Here is a 22432-nt window from a genome sequence, read left to right as displayed (position 1 = left end):
GCAATTGAACCTCTGGCCATGGCGTTGAGAGACTCCAGGAAATGGAGAGGGGTGATTAGAGGGGGAGAAGAACACCGAGTCTCGTTATACGCGGATGACCTATTGTTATACGTGTCGGACCCAGCGGGGGGGATGATAGAGGTTATGCGAATTTTGAGGGGGTTCGGGGATTTCTCGGGGTATAGGCTAAACATGGGGAAGAGTGAATTATTTGTGATACATCCAGGGGACCAGAGTAGAGAGATAGAAGGCTTGCCTCTAAGGAAAGTGGAAAGAAACTTCCGATACCTGGGGATTCAGATTGCTAGGAGCTGGGGAACCTTGCACAGACTTAATGTGACACGGTTGGTAGAACAAATGGAGGAGGACTTCAAGAGGTGGGACATGCAGCCTCTATCGCTGGCGGGCAGGGTGCAAGCAATTAAGATGATGGTCCTCCCGAGGTTCTTATTTGTATTTCAATGTCTCCCTATACTAATCACCAAGACCTTTTTTAATAAAATAGACAGGAGCATCACGAGCTTCGTGTGGGCAGGGAAAGTTCCGAGAGTAAGGAGGGGGTTCCTTCAGCGTAGTAGGGACAGAGGAGGATTGGCACTACCGAACTTGGGCGATTACTATTGGGCCGCCAATGTGGCAATGATACGTAAATGGATGATGGAGGGTGAGGGAGCGGCGTGGAAAAGACTGGAGAGAAAGTCCTGTAAAGGGACGAGTTTAGAGGCGCTGGTGACGGCGCCGCTACCGATCTCACCTAAAAGGTTTACCACGAACCCGGTGGTGGCGGCAACATTGAATATCTGGGGACAGTGGAGGCGACAGAGAGGGGTGCGGGGAGCCCTGGTGGGGTTCCTAATCAGGAGCAACCATAGGTTCGCCCCAGGAAGAATGGATGGAGGATTTCAGAGCTGGTACCAGTTGGGAATTAGGAGGGTGGGAGATTTATTTATAGATGGGACTTTTGCGAGCTTGGGAGCATTGGAGGAAAAGTATAAGTTGCCCCGGGGAAATTTCTTGAGATATATGCAGGTGAGGGCGTTTACTAGACAACAGGTGAGGGAATTTCCGTTGCTCCCGACACAGGGGATACAGGACAGGGTGCTTTCAGGGGTGTGGGTCGGAGAGGGCAAGGTGTCAGAGATTTACCGAGAGATGAGGGAAGAGGGGGAGGAGTCGGTGGGCGAACTAAAAGGAAAGTGGGAAGAAGAACTAGGGGAGGAGATAGAGGAGGGTATGTGGGCTGATGCCCTAAGCAGGGTAAATTCCTCTTCCTCATGCGCCAGGCTTAGCCTGATTCAATTTAAGGTGCTACATAGAGCACACATAACGGGAGCAAGATTGAGCAGGTTCTTTGGAGTGGAGGACAAGTGTGGGAGATGCGGGGGAAGCCCGGCAAACCACGCACATATGTTTTGGGCGTGCCCGGCACTGGAAGGGTATTGGAAGGGAGTGACGGGAGTGATTTCGCGGGTGGTGAAGGCCCGGGTCAAACCAGGCTGGGGGTTAGCGCTATTTGGAGTTGCGGAAGAGCCGGGAGTGCAGGAGGCGAAAGAGGCCGACGTTGTGGCCTTTGCGTCCCTAGTAGCCCGGCGCAGGATCCTACTCATGTGGAAGGAAGCGAAACCCCCCCGGACTGGAGGCCTGGGTAAATGATATGGCGGGGTTCATTAAACTGGAGCAGATACAGTTTGCCCTGAGAGGATCGGCTCAAGGGTTCACCAGGCGGTGGCAGCCATTTCTCGACTACCTAGGGGAACGTTAGAGGGAAGACAGATGACCAGCAGCAGCAACCCAGGGGAGAGGGGGGGGGGTGGTTAGTTTAGTTTAGGTCAAAGATAAAGGGGTTTTGTTACTTGTGTATTGTTAAAAATTTCTGTATTGTTATTGTTGCGTTTGCTTTGTAAGAGGGGGAAAATTGTTGTTTGGGAAAAAAATTTCAATAAAACATATTTAAAAAAACAAAACAATTCTGCCCCTCTTCTATCCAAGTTTCCGTGATGGCCACCACATCGTAGTCCCAAGTACCGATCCATGCCTTAAGTTCACCCACCTTATTCCTGATGCTTCTTGCATTGAAGTATACACACTTCAACCCATCTCCGTGCCTGCAAGTACTCTCCTTTGTCAGTGTTCCCTTCCCCACTGCCTCATTACACGCTTTGGCGTCCTGAATATCGGCTACCTTAGTTGCTGGACTACAAATCCGGTTCCCATTCCCCTGCCAAATTAGTTTAAACCCTCCCGAAGAGTACAAGAAAACCTCCCTCCCAAGATATTGGTGCCCCTCTGGTTCAGATGCAACCCATCCTGCTTGTACAGGTCCCACCTTCCCCAGAATGCGCTCCAATTATCCAAATACCTGAAGCCCTCCCTCCTACACCATTCCTGCAGCCACGTGTTCAACAGCACTCTCTCCCTATTCCTAGCCTCGCTATCACGTGGCACCGGCAACAAACCAGAGATGACAACTCTGTCTGTTGTGGCTTTTAACTTCGAGCCTAACTCCCTAAACTTGTTTATTACCGCCACACCCCTTTTCCTACCTATGTCGTTGGTACCAATGTGCACCACGACTTCTGGCTGCTCCCCCTCCCCCTTAAGGATCCTGAAGACACGATCCGAGACATCCACAATGTGCACCACGACTTCTGGCTGCTCACCCTCCCCCTTAAGGATCCTGAAGACACGATCCGAGACATCCACACTCAAGTGGATAGAGCTGTGAAGAAGGCCTATGGTGTGCTCGCGTTCATTAACAGAGGGATTGAATTTAAGAGCCGTGAGGTGATGATGCAGCTGTACAAAACTTTGGTAAGGCCACATTTGGAGTACTGTGTACAGTTCTGGTCGCCTCATTTTAGGAAGGATGTGGAAGCTCTGGAAAAGGTGCAAAGAAGATTTACCAGGATGTTGCCTGGAATGGAGAGTAGGTCTTACGAGGAAAGGTTGAGGGTGCTAGGCCTTTTCTCATTAGAGCGGAGAAGGATGAGGGGCGACTTGATAGAGGTTTATAAGATGATCAGGGGAATAGATAGAGTAGACAGTCAGAGACTTTTTCCCCGGGTGGAACACACCATTACAAGGGGACATAAATTTAAGGTGAAAGGTGGAAGATATAGGAGGGATATCAGAGGTAGGTTCTTTACCCAGAGAGTAGTGGGGGCATGGAATGCACTGCCTGTGGAAGTAGTTGAGTCGGAAACATTAGGGACCTTCAAGCAGCTATTGGATAGGTACATGGATTACGGTAAAATGATATAGTGTAGATTTATTTGTTCTTAAGGGCAGCACGGTAGCATTGTGCATAGCACAATTGCTTCACAGCTCCATGGTCCCAGGTTCGATTCCGGCTTGGGTCATTGTCTGTGCGGAGTCTGCACGTCCTCCCAGTGTCTGCGTGGGTTTCCTCCGTGTGCTCCGGTTTCCTCCCACAGTCCAAAGATGTGCGGGTTAGGTGAATTGGTCAATGATAAATTGCCCTTAATGTCCAAATTGCCCTTGGTGTTGGGTGGAGGTGTTGAGTTTGGGTAGGGTGCTCTTTCCAAGAGCCGGTGCAGACTCAAAGGGCCGAATGGCCTCCTTCTGCACTGTAAATTCAATGATAATCTATGATTAATCTAGGACAAAGGTTCGGCACAACATCGTGGGCCGAAGGGCCTGTTCTGTGCTGTATTTTCTATGTTCTATGTTCTATCCCTGGCCCTGGCACCCGGGAGGCAACATACCTTCCAGGAGTCTCGCTCCGACCACAGAATCTCCTATCTATTCCCCTAACCAGTGAATCTCCTACAGCTATTGCTTTTCTATTCTCCCCCCTTTCCTTCTGAGCCCCAGAGCCAGACTCAGTGCCAGAGACCTGGCCGCTAGGGCCTTCCCCCGGTAGGTCATCCCCCCCCAACAGCATCCAAAACGGTATACTTGTTTTGAAGGGGAACGGCCACGAGGGATCCCTGCACTGTCTGCCTGTTTGTTTTTTTCCCCCTGACTGTAACCCAGCTATTCTTGTCCTGTACCTTAGGTGTGGTTACCTCCTTGTAACGCTTCTCAATCACCCCCTCTGCCTCCCGGATGATCCGAAGTTCATCCAGCTTCAGCTCCAGTTCCCTAACACGGTCTTTGAGGAGCTGAAGTTGGGTGCACTTCCCGCAGGTATAGTCAGTGGGGACACCGGTGGTATCCCTCACCACCCACATCCTACAGGAGGAGCATGTCACTGGCCTAGCCTCCATCCCCTCTTACCTGACAGAATATAGCTGCCCTGTGGACTAACTAGATCTCCGCCCTCCGACCCTGCTCCCAGTCAGCTACACTTTCTGTAAACTCCTGGCTCTCTTCGCACTCTTTGCGGAAATGTCGGAAACAAAATGAATGAGCACCTTACTCCCTCCTCACCTAACTCCCTCGGTCACCAAACTCTCACTATCGCACTCAAATGCACCAAATTCAGCACTCCCTCGGTCACCAAACTCTCACTATCACACTCAAATGCACCAAATTCAGCACTCCCTCGGTCACCAAAGTCTGCACTGTAGGGGATCACTTTTATACTGTGAATCTAGCCTCTGAAAACTGGCCTAATCCAATTAACTAATTAACAAGCTCCAGCTGCAAGTGCCTACAAGTAGAAGCCTGTTTAAAGCTGATTGAAAATTTACCTTCTTCTAAACCAAACAGCAACTTTTAAGTTAATTAACTAAATAAAAGAAAGACTAAACTTTAGATAAAAATGAAGCCTTATACTCCCTCGGTCACCAAACTCTCACTATCGCACTCAAATGCACCAAATTCAGCACTCAGTGCAAAACTGATGGAGCAATGGGGCTGAAGGGAGAGGTTTTCCGTCTGTGGAAACAAATCCTCTTGCTTTCCACAGGGATAGGAATTCCGTAAGGCTGTTGCAGACATAGAGGCTGTCCGAATATATGTCTGCTGGGCTGGGGAAGGAATCTGGGTGTTCCACTATGTATGCGATGGCCGCAAGTTCTGCCGCCTGCGCGCCTAAGTGTCCTGGAAGTTTTATTGCTATTTCTTCTAGGGCACGTCCCTGCGTGTCCTCGACGTAAATGCCACATCCTGTTATGCGCTTCCCTTCTAATATTGTGGAAGATCCATCCACATATACCCTAATGGGTTCGCACGTGTCTGTGTGCTTGGGGCTCTGGGTTGAACTACCTATCTTTCTGGGGGTGTTTTCGCAATAAAGGGGCCTGTGTTGTGGTGTGGAGAGATAATTTCACATTCATGGGGGGTTCCGGGGTACTGTAGGTTGTCGGCTAAAAAAGTGTGGGTGTTTGTCCTTTTAACAGTGATGTCCCGTCCCTGCAAAAGAAGGGTCCATCTGGCTGCTCTTATTTGACTGACGGTACCGTCTTTAAGTCATCCGTCCAGTAAAAGTTGGGTGGGGGTGTGTTCCGTGAGCATTGTGATGGGGTTCAGTCCGGTTATGTACGAAAAATACTGAACTGCCCAAAAAACTGCGATTTTCACAGGCTGAAAATCCCTGCTCCACAGCATCTAAAACTCTGGAGGCATAAGCCACGGGCCTTAACTGTTCGTGCCGTTCCTGAAGGAGTACGGCCGAAAGGGTGCGGTCTGTGCTTGCTACCTCTATCGCATAGCGGGAAAGGGGGTCTGGAACTTGTAATGCGGGGGCTGCTATGAGTGCTTGTTTCAAAGAATCCACAGCATCCGTATGCTGTGGAAGCCATTCCCAGGGGGCTCCTTTCTTTAGGAGGTCTGAGAGGGGTGCTGCCTTGCTGGCGAAACCGTCAATGTGGTTTCAGCAGTAGCCAACCAGTCCTAAAAACGACCGGAGGGCTGAAACGTTCTGGGGAAGGGGCAATTTAGCAATCGAGTCAATCCTTTTATGCTCGATCTTGCGTTTACCGTGCGTGATAATTGTTCCCAAATATATCACTCTGTTTTCCAAAATCTGGGCCTTTTTGGGATTAACTTTACATCCAATTGCTTGTAGGAGTTCCAGGAGTTCGGACAGAAGCTCGATGTGCTCTTCCTTGGTGTCTGTCTGCAGTAGTAGGTCGTCTACGTACTGGACCAGATATTTGGGGTGAGAAAATTTGGCTAAACCATTTTCCAGCGATAGCTGGAACTCAAGGAGTTGTTCACTCCTTGTGGCAGGCATGTCCACGTGTACTTCTGATTTTTAAAGGTGAAGGCAAATTTGTACTGGCACGCCTTTGCCAATGGAATGGACCAGAATCCATTACTGACATCCAAAACCGTAAAGTATCGGGAATTGAGTCCCTGCTTGAGCATGGTCTCGGGACTTGTTGCTACTGTGGGGGCTGCTGCGGGGGTGACTTTGTTGAGTTCCCAGTAATCGATGGTCAGTCGCCATGATCCATCGGGCTTTCTCACTAGCCAAATTATTAGTGGAGGCTACTGATCTAAGTACGCCCGGCTCTAATAAGCTGTCGATAACTGTAGTGGGCCACGTGTCCTTTTGAAACATGGTGGAGGAATTGATTGTGGTGCAGGACCCTCCTGTGTCCCAGAGAAACCCGATGGGCTGTCCCCGTATTTTTGCTGCAACTACCGGTCGGCCGAACCTATCCCAAAGGGTGTCGCAGACCCAACTGGGGGAGCTCGAACACCGTCCGTCCGTTCCGTTCAGGTCCGTCTGATCTGAACGGGTGCTCACACTATGTATGGGCTCTGTCTTATTCTTACTCAGTGTGCCCGTCTGCTGGGCTCTCTGTGGCTTTTGTGGGGCATTGCATTCTCTTGCAAAGTGTCCCAACTGTCCACAGTTGTAATACTCCTGTGACTTTTGTGATATATTTGGGTACAATTTTGTGTTCTTGCCTTCATTTACCCATGCGGGGTTCTGGTGTGTTTTAACTGCTTGTATGTCTGCTTCTGCCTGCTTTCCTTCGGGATTTTTAACTGCGGGTTTGTTTTGTACAGACTGCTCCCAGGCGCAGGACAATCTTTTACGACCCATTTCTCATTATGAGCCTCCCCTGAGGGGTCATAATTGGCGCAAGCTTTTTGTCCTGTTTCTGTGGCATGGGAGATAAGGGTGCGGGTCCATTTGGCCATGTTGTCTGGGGACAAATGGGCGCGGTCTAAGTATCCAAAAACTGCTGCAAAGTGGATCCACAGGCGTCCAGCAAACGCTGTGGGGTGCTCGGTTTTCTTTTGCCTGCATTTATTGAGGCCATCTACGGGGTCACCCCTGTTATACCCGATCGCATCCAGGATCGCGGTATGCATTTCTGCAAGGGTGCCTCCTCCTACATTCTGTGGGTCAGGAAGGGCTGCTACGACCGAAGGGTCTAAACTCAAAACTGTGAGCTACGTGCTCTCGCTCATCCAGGCCGTACATGGTTGCCTGCTGCTTTACTCTGGCAAAGAAGTGGTGGGGGTCTGAGGTGGGGAGGAACGGTATGATTTTCTCGCACGCGTCCCGTAATTGGGTTACTGTCAAGGGGGTGGTGTACTGAAATTCCGTGTCGTCCGATGTGGCTGTGCGGTGGGTGGTTACTGGGTTCATTGGAGCCTAAACTATCTGCTCGGTGGGGGCTTGGGGCGCGTTTCTCTTCTGTGGCTTTCCCTGCGCACATGTTCTCTGAACATATCTCTGCGCTGTCTCATTTAATTCTTCCCAATCAGGGCCGTCTTCCTCATCTAGCTGTGATCCAAAGGTTTCCTGGAATCCTTTTTGAACTGAAAGCAGAGATTGCAGTTCTGCAATCTGCTTCCGGCACTTTGCGTGGTCTAGTGAGCCTTGTCTTTGCTCCGTGATAGCAGCATGGAGTGCTCTTAATGCTGACTTCAGGTCACTACACTGCCTCTGCAATGCCTCTACCTGCTTCTCGGTTTCTTCTCGTACCAGGACAGCACGTTGCGTGTCCTGATAGGCCTTTTCATACTGGGATTGGAAGCTCCTTAGGTGCGCCAGCCAAGACTGGTGTGCCCACTTGGCATCATCCACCTCTCCGTCTTTTGCTGCCAACTTCCTCCTTAGCTCTACGTTCTCTCTCTCTACCTCACTGACATCGACCTTGCTCGCTCGATGTATGCCTTCTACCTCTTTCCGGAGCATCCTAACGACCTCCTCTGTGCCTCGCAATTGTGCCAAGCAGGACACAATTGCCATCGGCTTGCGAGCTTTTCCTAAGCTCTTCTTGTGAATCTCGCTCAGGTTCTCCCACCAAGTATGTCCTATACTCCCGGGACCTGTTTCCTCGTTGTTACGGAATTCGCCCCAAAGGGGCCATCCTTTCCCTTTGAGGTACTTCCTGATTTCTTCTTCCCATACGGGACATTGTCCTACTCTACTGCTGCTGGTCCGCTGTGACCGCAAATTCTTCTGGGTTCATGAGGCGTTGCATTGCCTGCATTGCCATCTTTCCTATCTGAATGCTTCTTTAAATTTGGAACAAGGGGACTGAGGCGGTGCTGTAATTACGGGTACGGCTTTCACTATTTTCTGGAATACAAACTCCTGACAGTTTTGTTGCAACAAAAATCTATCAGTATTACCTTATCGCCCTGTTAGTTATGCATGCATACACACACTTCCGAATTATGAGGATTGATCAGAATTGCTTGAACACTTGTGGTTTTCTGTTCCCAATTGGATCTATAATTCAAATTTTTGGGTTCTCCCGGAGTGGTTAAGCCACTTCTAGTTCAGGTCCCGTCAGATGTCGCCAGTAATATGTTGCTAACTTTTGGTTGGTTCAATTGGCTCTGTTTTATAACCCTTGCTCTCGAGTCACCAGGTATCTTTATGATACCGCCACGAGGTTCAAGTTCAAGTAATGATCAATAACTCAATACACCAATTAGTAAGATTCAAATCAAAGCACATTTATTGTACACAGTAATCGCTACTCGTGCATAAAATCTACTTCTAAGCTACTTCTATAACTAACAGGCCTCTACTTAGCTTCGGACTGGCCCACCAGATCAGGGGAACAAATGGCCTTTCGTTCGGGTTCTGAGTCTGCGGGATTCAAAGTTGGTACGGACTGGTAGCTAGGAGCGCCTATCTCGTAGCGAGCGTTGACTTAAGACTTACTGGATCTCGGCGTTAGCTGGCTGCACCGGTCACTGTCAAGGGTTGGTTCGCGTTGCTGAGTGACCCGGTCAAGAAGGATGATTTGAATTTGGGGGTTTAACTTTATAGTCCCCAGGGGCTTCCCGCCTTTCGGGGAGGACCCTGTACCTGGTTCCAAGTGATTGGACTTCGTTCCAATCGCTTGGTTCGATTTCCCAAATACTGGAGCGGTTCCCTGATCGATGGGCGGTCTTGAGGTGTCCGTTAACCTCTTTTGTGTTGGCTCCTGCTGGTGCCGAGGAGTCTGGCTTGGCTTTGTTTATCCCAAATGTTGCAATTGTTCTCGGGGATCGCTCATCAGTATGTAGATAGCTGTTACATTATTATGCAGATGGCTGCTTGTATCGATGCTGTCTGGGCTTTTGCAGAGTTTAATACACAGTAAACTTGCACCTGCTAGTTTCTGCCTGTGTTGGCTGAATTTCCCTTCAGCCTTTGCTGTTCTCCATTTTACGTCGGGAGTTGGCAAACCCAGGTGGCTACAACGTGACTCCAGACCCACAGCAATGTGGTTGACCTTAACTGCCCTCTGAAATAGCCGAGCAAGCAACTCAGTTTAAAGGGCAATTAGGGGTGGACAACAAATGCTGGCCCAGCCACCGATGTCCACATCCCGTGAAAGAATGAAAAAAAAATGGCCTCTTTAAGACCATAAGACCATAAGTCATAGGAGTGGAAGTAAGGCCATTCGGCCCATCGAGTCCACTCCACCATTCAATCATGGCTGATTTCAACTCCATTTACCCGCTCTCTCCATAGCCCTTAATTCCTCGAGAAATCAAGAATTTATCAACTTCTGTCTTAAAGACACTCAACGTCCCGGCCTCCACCACCCTCTGTGGCAATGAATTCCACAGACCCACCACTCTCTGGCTGAAGAAATTTCTCCTCATCTCTGTTCTAAAGTGACTCCCTTTTATTCTAAGGCTGTGCCCCCGGGTCCTAGTCTCCCCTGCTAATGGAAACAACTTCCCTACATCCACCCTATCTAAGCCATTCATTATCTTGTAAGTTTTTATTAGATCTCCCCTCAACCTCCTAAACTCCAATGAATATAATCCCAGGATCCTCAGACGTTCATCGTATGTTAGGCCGACCATTCCTGGGATCATCCGTGTGAATCTCCGCTGGACCCGCTCCAGTGCCAGTATGTCCTTCCTGAGGTGTGGGTATGACCCTTTCTGTGGGGTATGACTCTATGTTTTAAGTATGTTTTAAGGAGTGGTTGAATAAACTCGGTTTGTTCTCACTGGAACGAAGGAGGTTGAGGGGAGACCTGATAGAGGTCTACAAAATTATGAGGGGCATAGACAGAGTGGATAGTCAGAGGCTTTTCCCCAGAGTAGAGGGGTCAATTACTAGGGGGCATAGGTTTAAGGTGAGAGGGGCAAGGTTTAGAGTAGATGTACGAGGCAAGTTTTTTATGCAGAGGGTAGTGGGTGCCTGGAACTCGCTACCGGAGGAGGTGGTGGAAGTAGGGACGATAGTGACATTTAAGGGGCATCTTGACAAATACATGAATAGGACGGGAATAGAGGGATATGGACCCAGGAAGTGTAGAAGATTGTAGTTTAGTCGGGCAGCATGGTCGGCACGGGCTTGGAGGGCCGAAGGGCCTGTTCTTGTGCTGTACATTTCTTGGTTCTTTGTTCTTTGTTTTGTATTTAAAATGATAATGCTTGGGACTTGCATGCATTGACAGCACTGCAGGCCTGAACATAGCTGTTGCGTTAATTCATAGAATCATAGAATTTACAGTGCAGAAGGAGGCCATACGGCCCATCGTGTCTGCATCGCCCCTTGGAAAGAGCACCCTACCTAAGCCCAAACCTCCACCCTATCCCTGTAACCCACCTAACCCTTTTTGGACATTAGGGTCAATTTAGCTTAGTCAATCCACCTACCCTGCACATCTTTGGACTGTGGGAGGAAACCGGTGCACCCGGCAGAAACCCTCGCACACACGGGGAGAACGTGCAGACTCCACACAGACAGTGACCCAAGCCGGGAATCGAACCTGGGACCCTGGAGCTGTGAAGCGACTGTGCTAACCACTGTGCAACTGTGGTTCATTTTGTAGCCAGTTTAGAAGTCGGAAACCCGACTCTAGCCTTTTACTTAATACCAGATTTATTCACAGAATGCAATGTTTATAAATGCCTGTCTCCTCCCTAACCAGCACCCAAGGGTCTCTCAAAAATGCTAAAGATACTGAATCAATCAATGTCTTAACCGTAATGACACAATTAACATTCTGTGGCTGCATGTCAGAAACAACAGATGTTATTTTATTTAATTCCAATCGTGAGAAAAATTCCTTTGTTGGGTTCACAATCATTCTGGGAAATAAAATGATCTAATTTTGCATGTCTGCAATAAGAACTTGTTAATAATTAACTCTGTTTGTCTAGATGGCAGAATCGAGGGGAACACTTTCTCATTCAATTCTTGGATGAACTGCTTCCACTGTGAGTATCGAGTTTTAACAGCACAATAACTCTTGTTCTGGCCATCAAATTATGGAATTAATAACAAAAACCCGTATTTCTATAGCGCCTATAACACAGTCAGGCACTTCACAAGGGTGTTCCCAATCTATTGTTGTCAATGAGTGTTGTGTTTGGTCTTCTATGTCTTGCAAAGGAATCCATCAATCACCTTGACTTGTCCAAACCAGGATCTTTACTGAATCACACGCGTTAAAATAGCGATCTGGTACAGGGCAAGTTATCATGGAAGAGATAATGCCAGGAATGCCTACCTTGAAGACGTTATTATGGAGTTTGTACTCCTCTGGAACCACACCTAGCACGACTGTTCACCTGTATGTCTTACTACCATCTCCGACAACCATCTGCTGATGGCCGGATGTGCCCCCCCCCCCCCCCCTTATATTGGAGCCCCTAGTCATCTGACCCACTGTCTTGAGACCGCATGGTGTGTCTGCATCACCACCTACTGGTTGGAGGTCACACCCCATGCATCTATGATATTGCTTACAGGCATATCACCACACTGAGGAGTCCCGAACAGGAGAGTGAAAAATAGTTTATTTTGTACTCACGCTAGGAAATATAACTCTCAGTTAAGAAAAGTATATACAAAGCAATAGTTCAAATCCTAGCGGGACCATCCTGAGATGCCAGCTCCTTCCTGGGCCGTCTTTTATCTCAGGGATTTAACAAGCCCGCGCGGTTGGGCCTCCGCCCCTCAATGGGGGGGGGCTCGTACTCCACAGGATCTGTCGGGTCGTCCCCGTGGGTCTCGTGGTCAAAGAGGTTGGTGCGAATGAGCAGCTTTTAAAAGGGGAATGAGAGGTGGAGAGTTTCAGAGAGGGAACACTGGAAATTGGGGTCTAGGCAGATGAAGGCATAGCTGCCAATGGTGGAGCAATCAAAATTGGGGGATGCTGAAGAGGCCAGATTTGGAGGATTGCAGCAATCTCGGAGATTATGCGGGGGCTGGCCTTACAGAGACATGGAGGTGGCAAGACCACGGAGGGATTTTAACACAAGGAGTGGTTGATGTGGTGTATCCCCCCCTCCCCCCCCCCCCCCCCCCCCCCCCCACCTCCACCCCGCCCAGCAGAGCCATTGACATCTCTGTTCACATCAGCAGGACTGGAAGATCCGGCCGCAAGAAGGGCTGGAAATCTGTGGCCAAGGATGAGAATTTTTAAACTGAAGCATTGCCACATCTGGAGTCAATATTGGTAGTTGGAGCAGCGGGGTGCAAGTTAAGGCAGCGGAAAAGTGGATGAGTTTATGAAGAGTAGAATGTGGAAGGCCGGTCAGGAATTTGTTGGAATAGGCAAGTCGCGAGGTCACAAAGGCACGGATGAGAGTTTTAGCAGAAGATGAGCTAAGATCTCGGCAAAGTCCGATGATACTATGGAGCTGGACCTGTGCATATTAGGTAAGGTGTGGCTATATGGTTAGAAGCTCAAATAGGGCCCAAGTGTGCAGTTTTGGTGTCCTTATTTAAGGAAGAATGTAGTTCAGAGAGGGTTTAGTAGATTGATATCAGGAATGTGCGGGTTGTCTATGAGGATAGAACAAAGAAAACAAAGAAAAGTACAGCACAGGAACAGGCCCTTCGGCCCTCCAAGCCTGTGCCGACCATGCTGTCCTAACTAAAAACAGAACCTTCTGCTCGTACTCGCTCCGTATCCCTCTATTTCCTCCCTATTCCTGTATTCAAAGCTCATATAGATTGGAATTTGTTATGGGCCAGGGTTTAGGGAACCCCAAAGTGTATCATTGAGTTCACCTGACCCGCAACTTTTAAGAGATTGTGGTATGGAGAGCACACGGCCCACTCTACAGGTGTGGTACAGCAGAAATGGTAAAGTAATTTTTAAAGCAAAACAATGTTTATTCTATGAACTCAAGTTAACCTTTTTGAAACATACAGTGAACATCTTTCAACAGAAGCACATTAGGTTTACATTCACTACTGAGAACATTTATAATTCTGAATTCACCAAATGATCAAGAGATAGTCTTTTGATGGCAAAGAGAACAGCAGTACACCTGTCTGGCTTCAGCTCCAACACTGAAAACGAATCTAAAACACACCCTGCAGCAAACAGCCTAAAACAAAGGTAAAAAGCTGACAGACAGCCCAGCCCCACCCACTCTCTGACATCACTGCAGTAATAAACACCCATTTCTTAAAGGTACTCTCACTACAGATATTTATATACACACCCATTTATAAACACCCATTTCTTAAAGGTACTCTCATTAGAGATACTTATATAGACACCCGTTTATAAACACCCATTTCTTATCTCACATGACAAAAGGCTGGGCTACTTTCCACTAGAATTTAGAAACGTGAGGGGTGACTTGATTGAAGTATATAATGACTTTGATTCTCCGTTCTCGCTGTAGTGACTGGAAATTTGGCTGTGCGCCAAATTCTCCGTCCTCACTGGCAGCGGTAGCGGAGTGGACTCACAACGGATAATCCTGCCCACATCCTGGATGGCATTGACAAGGGGCGTGGAAAGGATGTCTCCTCTTGTGGGTGAGTCCAGAACTAGGGGGCATTGCTTTAAAATTAGGGGTCGCCCTTTTAGGACAGAAATGAGGAGAATTTTTTCTCTGAGGTCTGTGCGACTTTGGAACTCTCTGCCTCAGAAGACGGAAGGTGGGATTAGAAAGGACCACTGGGTGTCTTTAGGTCAGCATGGACAAGCTGGGCTGAATAGCCCCCTTCCTGTGCTGAATCTTGTTCTCAGACATTGGAAATGGGGCCACTCAATACTTTTAAGGTGGAGGTGGATAGATTCTTGATAAATAAGGAGTTGAAAGGTTATTGGGGTAGGTAGGAATTTGGGATTGAGGTTACAATCACATGATCTTATCCGAATGGCAGAATGGGCTCGAGGGGCTGAATGGCCTACTTCTGTTTCTAAACATATGTAAACATCGCATCAAAGTTGCGAACAGTCTGGTTCAGCTGCTGGGAGAGGGATGGATTCAGTATCTGGGCTACAATGTTTGTGGCAATGTTGGAAACAATGGCTTCAGTCTTCTCAATATTTAGTTGAAGGAAATTTCTGCTCATCCAGCACTGGATATCGGATAAGCAGTAGGAAGGATGGAGAGAGGTGGTGGTGAGGTAGAGCTGGGTGTTGTCAACGTACATGTGAAAACTCAGATTGGGACCGGCATGATTGGAAGTCCCGTTTGGGGCCTTTGTGCTGTGTGCCGCATTGCAGCCTTTTCTTTTGGCTTAAAATAAACTGCCGTTTAGATTCACCTTCACGGGCCTCCTGAGCTATTATAGTTTTTATTTCCTTCTTTGCACCAATATCTTTGCCCTTCACCATCATCCTTTCTCTCATCAATCTCTCCTATCTTCCGTCTGATTACAGACCTTCCCTTTTGTTCTTACCACAGCCCCTCCCCCGCTTTCTCTTCCTCTTGTAGCTGTCTGAACCATGTCATGTTTTTAACTTCCTCCAGTTCTGTTGAAAGGCCATCGACCTGAAACGTTAACTCTTGTTTCTCTCTCCACAGATGCTGCCAGGCCTGCTGAGTGTTTCCGGAACTTTCTCTTTCTAGTTCAGATGTGCAGCGCCTGCAGCATTTTGCTTTTCCAGTAGTTTGTCAGTTGTAAGTCTTTCTTTTTAACAAAGAAATAGAGTTGTGTGGCAAAGATTCATTAAACTCTCAAGTTGTGTCCCGCACAGGGTGCCGAACTGGCAGCGCTCCAGTTGTCCCAGGAGTAGCAGGTGGGACCTGGATCCACAGGGGAGGCCTGGCAGGAGAATTCCAGGTAATTTGATCACCAGCCTCCCCCCTTCTCAAGATTTTAACCCTGCGACAGAAATTTTAATTTAAAAATTCTTCGCCTTGTGTTCAAATCCCTCAGTGATCACATTCCCTTCCCATCTCTAGCCTACCAAGAGGATAGGCGGTGGTGCAGCGGTGATATCCTTCGGCTAGTAACCCAGGGACACAGGCTCTGGGGACAAAGGTTCAAATCCCATGTGGTGGACTTTAAATTCAATTAATCAATCTGGAACTGACTGCTCACCTCAGTAAACTATAATCAATTGAACCCATCTGGTTCAAATGCCCTCAACGCGAAGGAAATCTGCCATCCTTATCTGGTCTGCCCTACATGTAAACCCAGATCCACGGAAATGGGTCTTGATTCTTGTGGAATTGTGGGCAATTAGGAGTGAGAAGCACATGTTGACTCTGCCATTGATTTCCACATCCCATGTAATTAATTTTTAAAGAGGTCTGCGCCCTTCCAATCCTGTGGCGGGATTCTACGATCCCCCGCCGGGTCGGAGAATCGCCAGGGGGAGGCGTGAATCCCGCCCCCGCCAGCTGGAATTCTCGGGCGCTGGGGATTTGGCGGGGGTGGGAATCGCGCTGTGCCGGTCGAGAGCCGCTGGCAGCGGCCCCCCGTGGCGATTCTCTGGCCGGCGATGGGCAGAGTGGCTGCCTGTTTTCAGCCAGTCCCGCCGGCGTATGTCACGACAGGTACTTACCGGTGGGACCTGGCTCCACGGGCGGCCTCCAGGATTCCTCGGAGGGGCGCACGGGGATCTGGCCCTGGGGGGTGCCCCCATGGTGGCCTGGCCTGCGATCGGAGCCCACCAATCCGCGGGTGGGCCTGTGCCGTGGGGGCACTCTATTCCTCTGCGCCGGCCTGTCTAACAGCCCACGATGGCCGGCGCGGAGATGAAACCCCCCTGTGCATGCGCTGGGATGACACCAGCACACACTGGCGCTCCCACGCATGCGCCAACCCGCGGCGGCCGGCGGAGGCCCTTCGTTGGCACGGCGCCAAGCCCCTTCCGCGCCGGTTGACGCAGCGCCAACCCCACCAGCGCCGACCTAGCCCCTGAAGGTGCGGAGGATTCCGCACCTTCCGGGCGGCCCGACGCGGAAGTGGTTCACGCCACTCCTCGGCGCCGGAATCGCCCGCCACGCCGGGTAGGGGAGAATCTCGCCCCCTGGTCTCTTGTTCATCTGCACACCGACTATGTGGCTGTGCCTTTAGCTGCCAAGGCTCTGAGCCCTCAGGCTACCTCTCTAAATCTGTGCGTGGCCACTCCACACCTCTCCCCTCCTTTAAGGTGCTCTTTAAAACCGATGGGTGGGATATTCCGCCTCATTGCGACAGCGGAGGCAGCCCCATCATTGGCCGGCGGCAGCATCTTCCGATCCCGCCGCTCTCAACGGGGTTTCCCGTTGTTCTCACCCTCCGACGCCGGGGAACCCCGCAGCGGGAGGTCGCCGTCAGAGGGAGCCAGGAGATCCCGCCAGCGGGCAGGCCAGAGAATCCCGCCCAATAGCTTTGGCGAAGCTTTTGTTTACCTGTTATTTGATAGCGTCCCCGTGAAGATGCTTGGGGGCTTTTATGACATTATCGGTGCTGTGTAAATCCAAGTTGTTGTTGTTGATTGAACTGATTGTCTCACGCCTGTGATTGGGTGGGGTTGATTGGGTGGGGCTCCATCTCTAGGGATCTCCCACTTAAGATGGAGATGAGGGGGAATTTCCTCTCAGAGGATTGTTAATGTTTGGAATTCCCCTCCCCCCATGGAGAGGAGTGGAGGCTGGGCCATTGGAAATGTTCATGGCCGAGCTGGACAGATTTCTGATTGACAGTGGAGTGGCTTCTGGAGGGACGGACAGGAAAGTCCAGTTAACGCCACAATCAGATCTTGTTGAATGTTGGAGCAGCGTTGAGAGGCTCAATGGCCGCCTCCTGCTCCTGTTTCTTTTTGATCCCACTCCCCAGCCATTTCCCCACAGCCCTGGAAATAATTCCCCTGTGGGTAATTATCCAATTCACGTTTGAAAGCCTTGAATAAATCCTGCATCCACCGCACTCTCAGGCTGTGCACCTTCATCAATCTCTGCACAAAGAGCTTTCTCCTCATGGCGTCCTGGGTTCTTTTGCCTTTTGTCGGTGTCCTTGACCCTTCAGTCGGGTGGAGCTCCTGGATGATATGGTGTGCCCAGTTTAACTCAATGTCCACTGAATATTATAAAGGAAATGACACAGAGACAATGGCTGCCCTCCTCTTGTTTACAGATGATGCTGCCAGTCACCAATAGCAGTGAACTATTTAACCAGCCTCCTCCACTCTTCCCCACTCTGAAGTCCTACACCATTCGGCCATTCGTTCAGGAGGACAAGGTAGGCACAATAGCTTATAACAATGTATTTTGGGGGACTGAATTGGGCAGTGGATGTGAAGGCAACCCCCTCATCTCTGATAAATAACTTTTGAATGACATCCCATGTGAGATGAAAGCTTTTCCCCTCTCTGCTGGATGTGTTTGGTAGGACCACATAGAGAGAGCTTTACTCTGTATCTAACTCCGTGCTGTACCCATCCTGAAAGTGTTTGATGGGGACAGTGAAGAGGGAGCTTTACTCTGTATCTAACCCCGTGCTGTACCTGTCCTGGGAGTGTTTGATGGGGACACTGTAGAGGGAGCTTTACTCTGTATCTAACCCATTACTGCACCTGTCCTGGGAGTGTTTGGTGGGGACAGTGTAGAGGGAGCTTTACTCTGTATCTAACCCTGTGCTCTACCTGTCCTGGGAATGTTTGGTGGGGACAGTGTAGAGGAAGCTTTACTCTGTATCTAACCCTGAGCTGTACCTGTCCTGGGAGTGTTTGGTGGGGACAGTGCAGAGGGAGCTTTACTCTGTATCTAACCCTGAGCTGTACCTGCCCTGAGAGTGTTTGATGGGGACAGTGTAGAGGGAGCTTTACTCTGTATCTAACCCCATGCTGTACCTGTCCTAGGAGTGTTTGGTGGGGACAGTGTGGAGGGAGCTTTACTCTGTATCTAACCCTGTGCTGTACCTGTCCTGGGAGTGTTTGATGGGGACAGTGTAGAGGGAGCTTTACTATGTATCTAACCCCGTGCTGTACCTGTCCTGGGAGTGTTTGGTGGGGACAGTGTAGAGGGAGCTTTACTCTGTATCTAACCCTGTGCTGTACCTGTCCTGGGAGTGTTTGGTGGGGACAGTGTAGAGGAAGCTTTACTCTGCATCTAACCCCGTGCTGTACCTGTCCTGGGAGTGTTTGGTGGGGACAGTGTAGAGGGAGCTTTACTCTGTATCTAACCCTGTGCTGTACCTGTCCTGGGAGTGTTTGGTGGGGACAGTGTAGAGGGAGCTTTACTCCGTATCTAACCCTGTGCTGTACCTGTCCTGGGAGTGTTTGGTGGGGACAGTGTAGAGGAAGCTTTACTCTGTATCTAACCCTGAGCTGTACCTGTCCTGGGAGTGTTTGATGGAATACTTCTTCCAATTTGGTCTTTTACGTATTCCAGATTTCCCTCATGACTCATTGGTGGCTGTGCCTAGGCCCAAAGCTCTGGAGTACCCTCCTCTAACCATTGTGCTTGTCTACCTTTTACTCTCTGACAGGCGCCTCCTTTAAACCTACCTCGGGCGAAGGTTTTGGTTGTGAAAGTACAGTACGTGGCGGGGTGTGAAATCGAGCATTATGACTTGGTGCCGTGCCTGCCTTTTCCTCCTAATCCTGAACATTGTTTCTATTCAAGTAATCATCTAATGCCATCGTGATTCCCTCGATTGAACAAACCTAGTCTAATAATGCTGCTGTTAAGAGTACCTGCCATGTTTTTGTATGCTACAGGCACCTTTATCATTGAGGATGCTGCATGTCCGCTCTCTCATTACAGAAAGCTTTGTACTCTGTGTGCAGAGATATCCACAATGCCAAGTCACAGGAGAAAGATGCAGCAGATATTTACACTGATCTGATTGGAGACAGGTAATCATTCTAGATGGAGACTGGAATTGTGTACAGAATGACAAGAGTCTAAAAAAAAATGATGGTTGCTACTCAAGAACTCAGAATAAAATATCAATAAATATCAATGGATCTTGGTTAACAGTGCAAATTTCCAACAATGTCAAATGTGGAGATAGTGGGCGGAATACTCTAAAAGATTCTCTGGAGTAGGCACCATTTCCAGGTGCCGACCCTGATAGTGTCTGAGTCCCGCCCACCTCTGTCACCTTCCTGCCAACCGTCCAATGGCACAAGCCCGGTCTGGGAGCAGCGTCCAATTAAGGATGGTGGGTGGGCTCCGCTGACAGGAGGGTGAATTGAAGTGGCTGTGGGTGGCCGATAACTCTTGTCAGGAAAGGTGGGCACTGCTATTGTAGGTGGGTGACCAGGAGGGCTCCTCAAGTTGGGAGGCCCCCTTTGAAGATTTCTTATGTGTGGCCACATCTGGCAGGCCATCAGTATGGGGAAGGAATCCCGACAGAGGATGACGTGTGACTGCAGCTGGGTCCTTTGACTGTCGGGTGTGGACGGGAGATGTAGGGTTAGGATTTAAAGGAGGCCTCGCAGCCAACTTACTAGCTGTTAAGAGGTATCCCCTCCTCCCCCCCTCCCCCCCCCTCCCCCCCCAAGTAACAGCCCACCTTCAGCCTCAGCGGGGTGGAGGTAGCATCATTAACCTGCCCCAATCGGGGACTGAATTGATAATTAGCTGCTTGCCACTGCTGGGCTAGCAGCCAGTGTCAATTGGGTCCTGCCTCTGGCATGATCAGGCGAGGTTCTCTCGTCCTGCTCCAGACCCCATGTGGTAATACCAGGTATTGCGGTACCAGAGAGAGGAATAACCATTGGCTAGACCGCGGGGTCTACCATTGGGCAATGTACATAGCCCCGCCCTGAGAGGCGGGGTATAAGAACCGGTGCCGTCCCCAGCAGCCTTCACTTCTGTAACTTCGCTGCTGGGTACAGTTCTATCTGATTAAAGCTGAATCGATATGACTTCACGTGGACTCCAGCGTATTGATTGTGCATCACCCCACATCCACCAAACACGGTTCCGCAGGTCCGGGCAGATTCCACTCGGCAAATAATTGGGACTGGAGATAGTGGATTGTGCCGAGTGAAACTTCTCAGTTTTTCTAGTATCTCCACATTAGTGACGCTCCCTCATCTCAGAGCTCCTGAAGTAGTCTAGGATACAGGGAGGCCATGTTGACAATCTTGAAAGGATTAATTTCTTTACAACAGTGAAGCTCAACGCAAGCTTGAGGAACCTTCAACTCCGGACTACATTTTCTGGACTCAACATTGAGTTCAACAATTTTAAATTAGTGCATCTTGTTCGATCTTTTTTTTTTTCCCTTCACTTATTTTTGTTTGACTGGGTTAGTCTTGTCTTTCTTCCTTTATCCTCTCATGTTGCATTCAGATGGTTTCCATGTAACATGACCTTTGTGTCTTTCCTGTACCCATTACCACATACGCTTCAGCTGTGACATCATCAAATCTTTTGTCATTCAATCTCTCCCGCCCTCCACACGATCACAGGGCTTCGCTTTTGTCCGTCTTGCCCCCTTTCTATTGATTACTCACCCTTCCCTGTCTCTCCTTCTGCACTTCGGAGGAAAGGCCATCTCAATCTGAAACCTGCTCCGGCATTTTCCAGACCCGCCCAGAGCGGGATTTGTCTCGGGCGGGACGGAAAGTTTGACGGACCAGCCAAAGGTCCGTGGACTTTGAGCGGGAATTCCCATACTGCAGGGAGTGAGTTAGGAAAGCCCTGGGCGGTAACTCTGTTTCTCTCCCCACACATGTTGCTGGACCTGCTGAACATTTCCAGCATGTTTTTTTTTTGTTTTTATGTGGGATTTCCAGAATCTGCAGTATTTTGCATTCCAAGAAGGAAAAAACCAGTGCAGAATGATCAAATCCCAGTAAAAAAAACATCAGTAACACTGGCACCGGTAATACTGGAGTTCCATTTTAAGGTATAGAAGAGCAGTTCGGACAAGTTTCACTGGCACCCTTTGTGGTAAACCACTGTTAGTGTATTATATGTATTGTGGTAAACTGTTACTGTACTACATGTATTGTGGCAAACCACTGCCTGATGGCTCCGCCTGTGGCCCCTCCCCTCAGGTTCGGTATAAAGGTGGCTGACCTCCGGCCCTGCCCCAGTTCGGGATCAGTGGCCAGGAGGCTTCCTGTTTAGCTTATTAAAGCCTCAGTTTCGTTCACTACTCGTCTTGTGTTAATTGATGGCACTTCACCCTTCATGCCCAAGTGTCTGGTTTTTACCTTTTGGGAATTTGTTGCGTCATGACAGCCAGTGAGATTGCTCATGAAGTTTTGTCGCTCGCCTCAAGGTTCCTGGGCCATTTCCTGACCCTATGCCCCGACTATTGCTTCGTACTGGAGGATGAGGAGGGGGCGTGTGGCTGTGCATGCGGAGCCCTGGAGGTCAGGTCCTTCCTGAAGGGATGTGAGGCTGCTTGGTATCCTGCCATGCAGGAGAAGTACTCCGAACCTACAGCCCGTGACAACCTCACTCCGACACAGGTAAGGGCTTGGGAACTCCCAAGGAACCAGCTAAAAGAGGAACCTCACCGGGAGAGGCAGCTAACCTTTCACAAACTATGTTTGCTATAACACACAATTAGGGCTCATTGGATTGGGGGTAATATATCAGCATGGATTGAAGATTGATTAATAGACAGAAAACAGAGAGCAGGAATAAATGTAACATTTACGCGTTGGCAGGCGCTAACTTGTGGGATACCATGAGGAGCATTATTTGAGCATCAGCTATTTACAATCAAGCTGGCTGATAATATAAAGTTGGGTTTAGGTGGGGTTTACTGGGTTACGGGGATAGAGTGGAGGCATGGGCTTCAGTAGGCTGCTCTTTCCAAGGGCCGGTGCAGACTCGATGGGCCTAGATTCTATGATTCTATATAAAGTTATTGAAAAGTAAGCTCTGAGGATGACACCAAGAGGCTGCAACAATAACCCAATCCAATCCAACCCATAGA

The 22432-nt window shown here is 49.4% G+C and overlaps 1 protein-coding gene across 4 annotated transcripts in view; it reads left to right on the top strand.

Moving 5' to 3' along the window:
- LOC140409317 (protein O-GlcNAcase) overlaps positions 1–22432 on the top strand; it is a 145577-nt gene that overhangs the window by 109758 nt on the left and 13387 nt on the right. For 2 of the 4 annotated variants that reach the window (XM_072497714.1, XM_072497715.1), the window contains 5 exons: positions 11500–11556; positions 15291–15376; positions 17660–17764; positions 19291–19382; positions 21767–21959. In XM_072497714.1, coding sequence (XP_072353815.1) covers positions 11500–11556; positions 15291–15376; positions 17660–17764; positions 19291–19382; positions 21767–21959 — 533 coding nt within the window. The other 2 variants (XM_072497717.1, XM_072497716.1) reach the window with 2 other exon arrangements.

This window comes from Scyliorhinus torazame, chromosome 3 (genome assembly GCF_047496885.1).
Source record: "Scyliorhinus torazame isolate Kashiwa2021f chromosome 3, sScyTor2.1, whole genome shotgun sequence".
Taxonomy (NCBI): Eukaryota; Metazoa; Chordata; class Chondrichthyes; order Carcharhiniformes; family Scyliorhinidae; genus Scyliorhinus; species Scyliorhinus torazame.
Note: the sequence above shows the minus strand (reverse complement) of the source record. Positions and strands in the feature narration are given on the sequence as shown.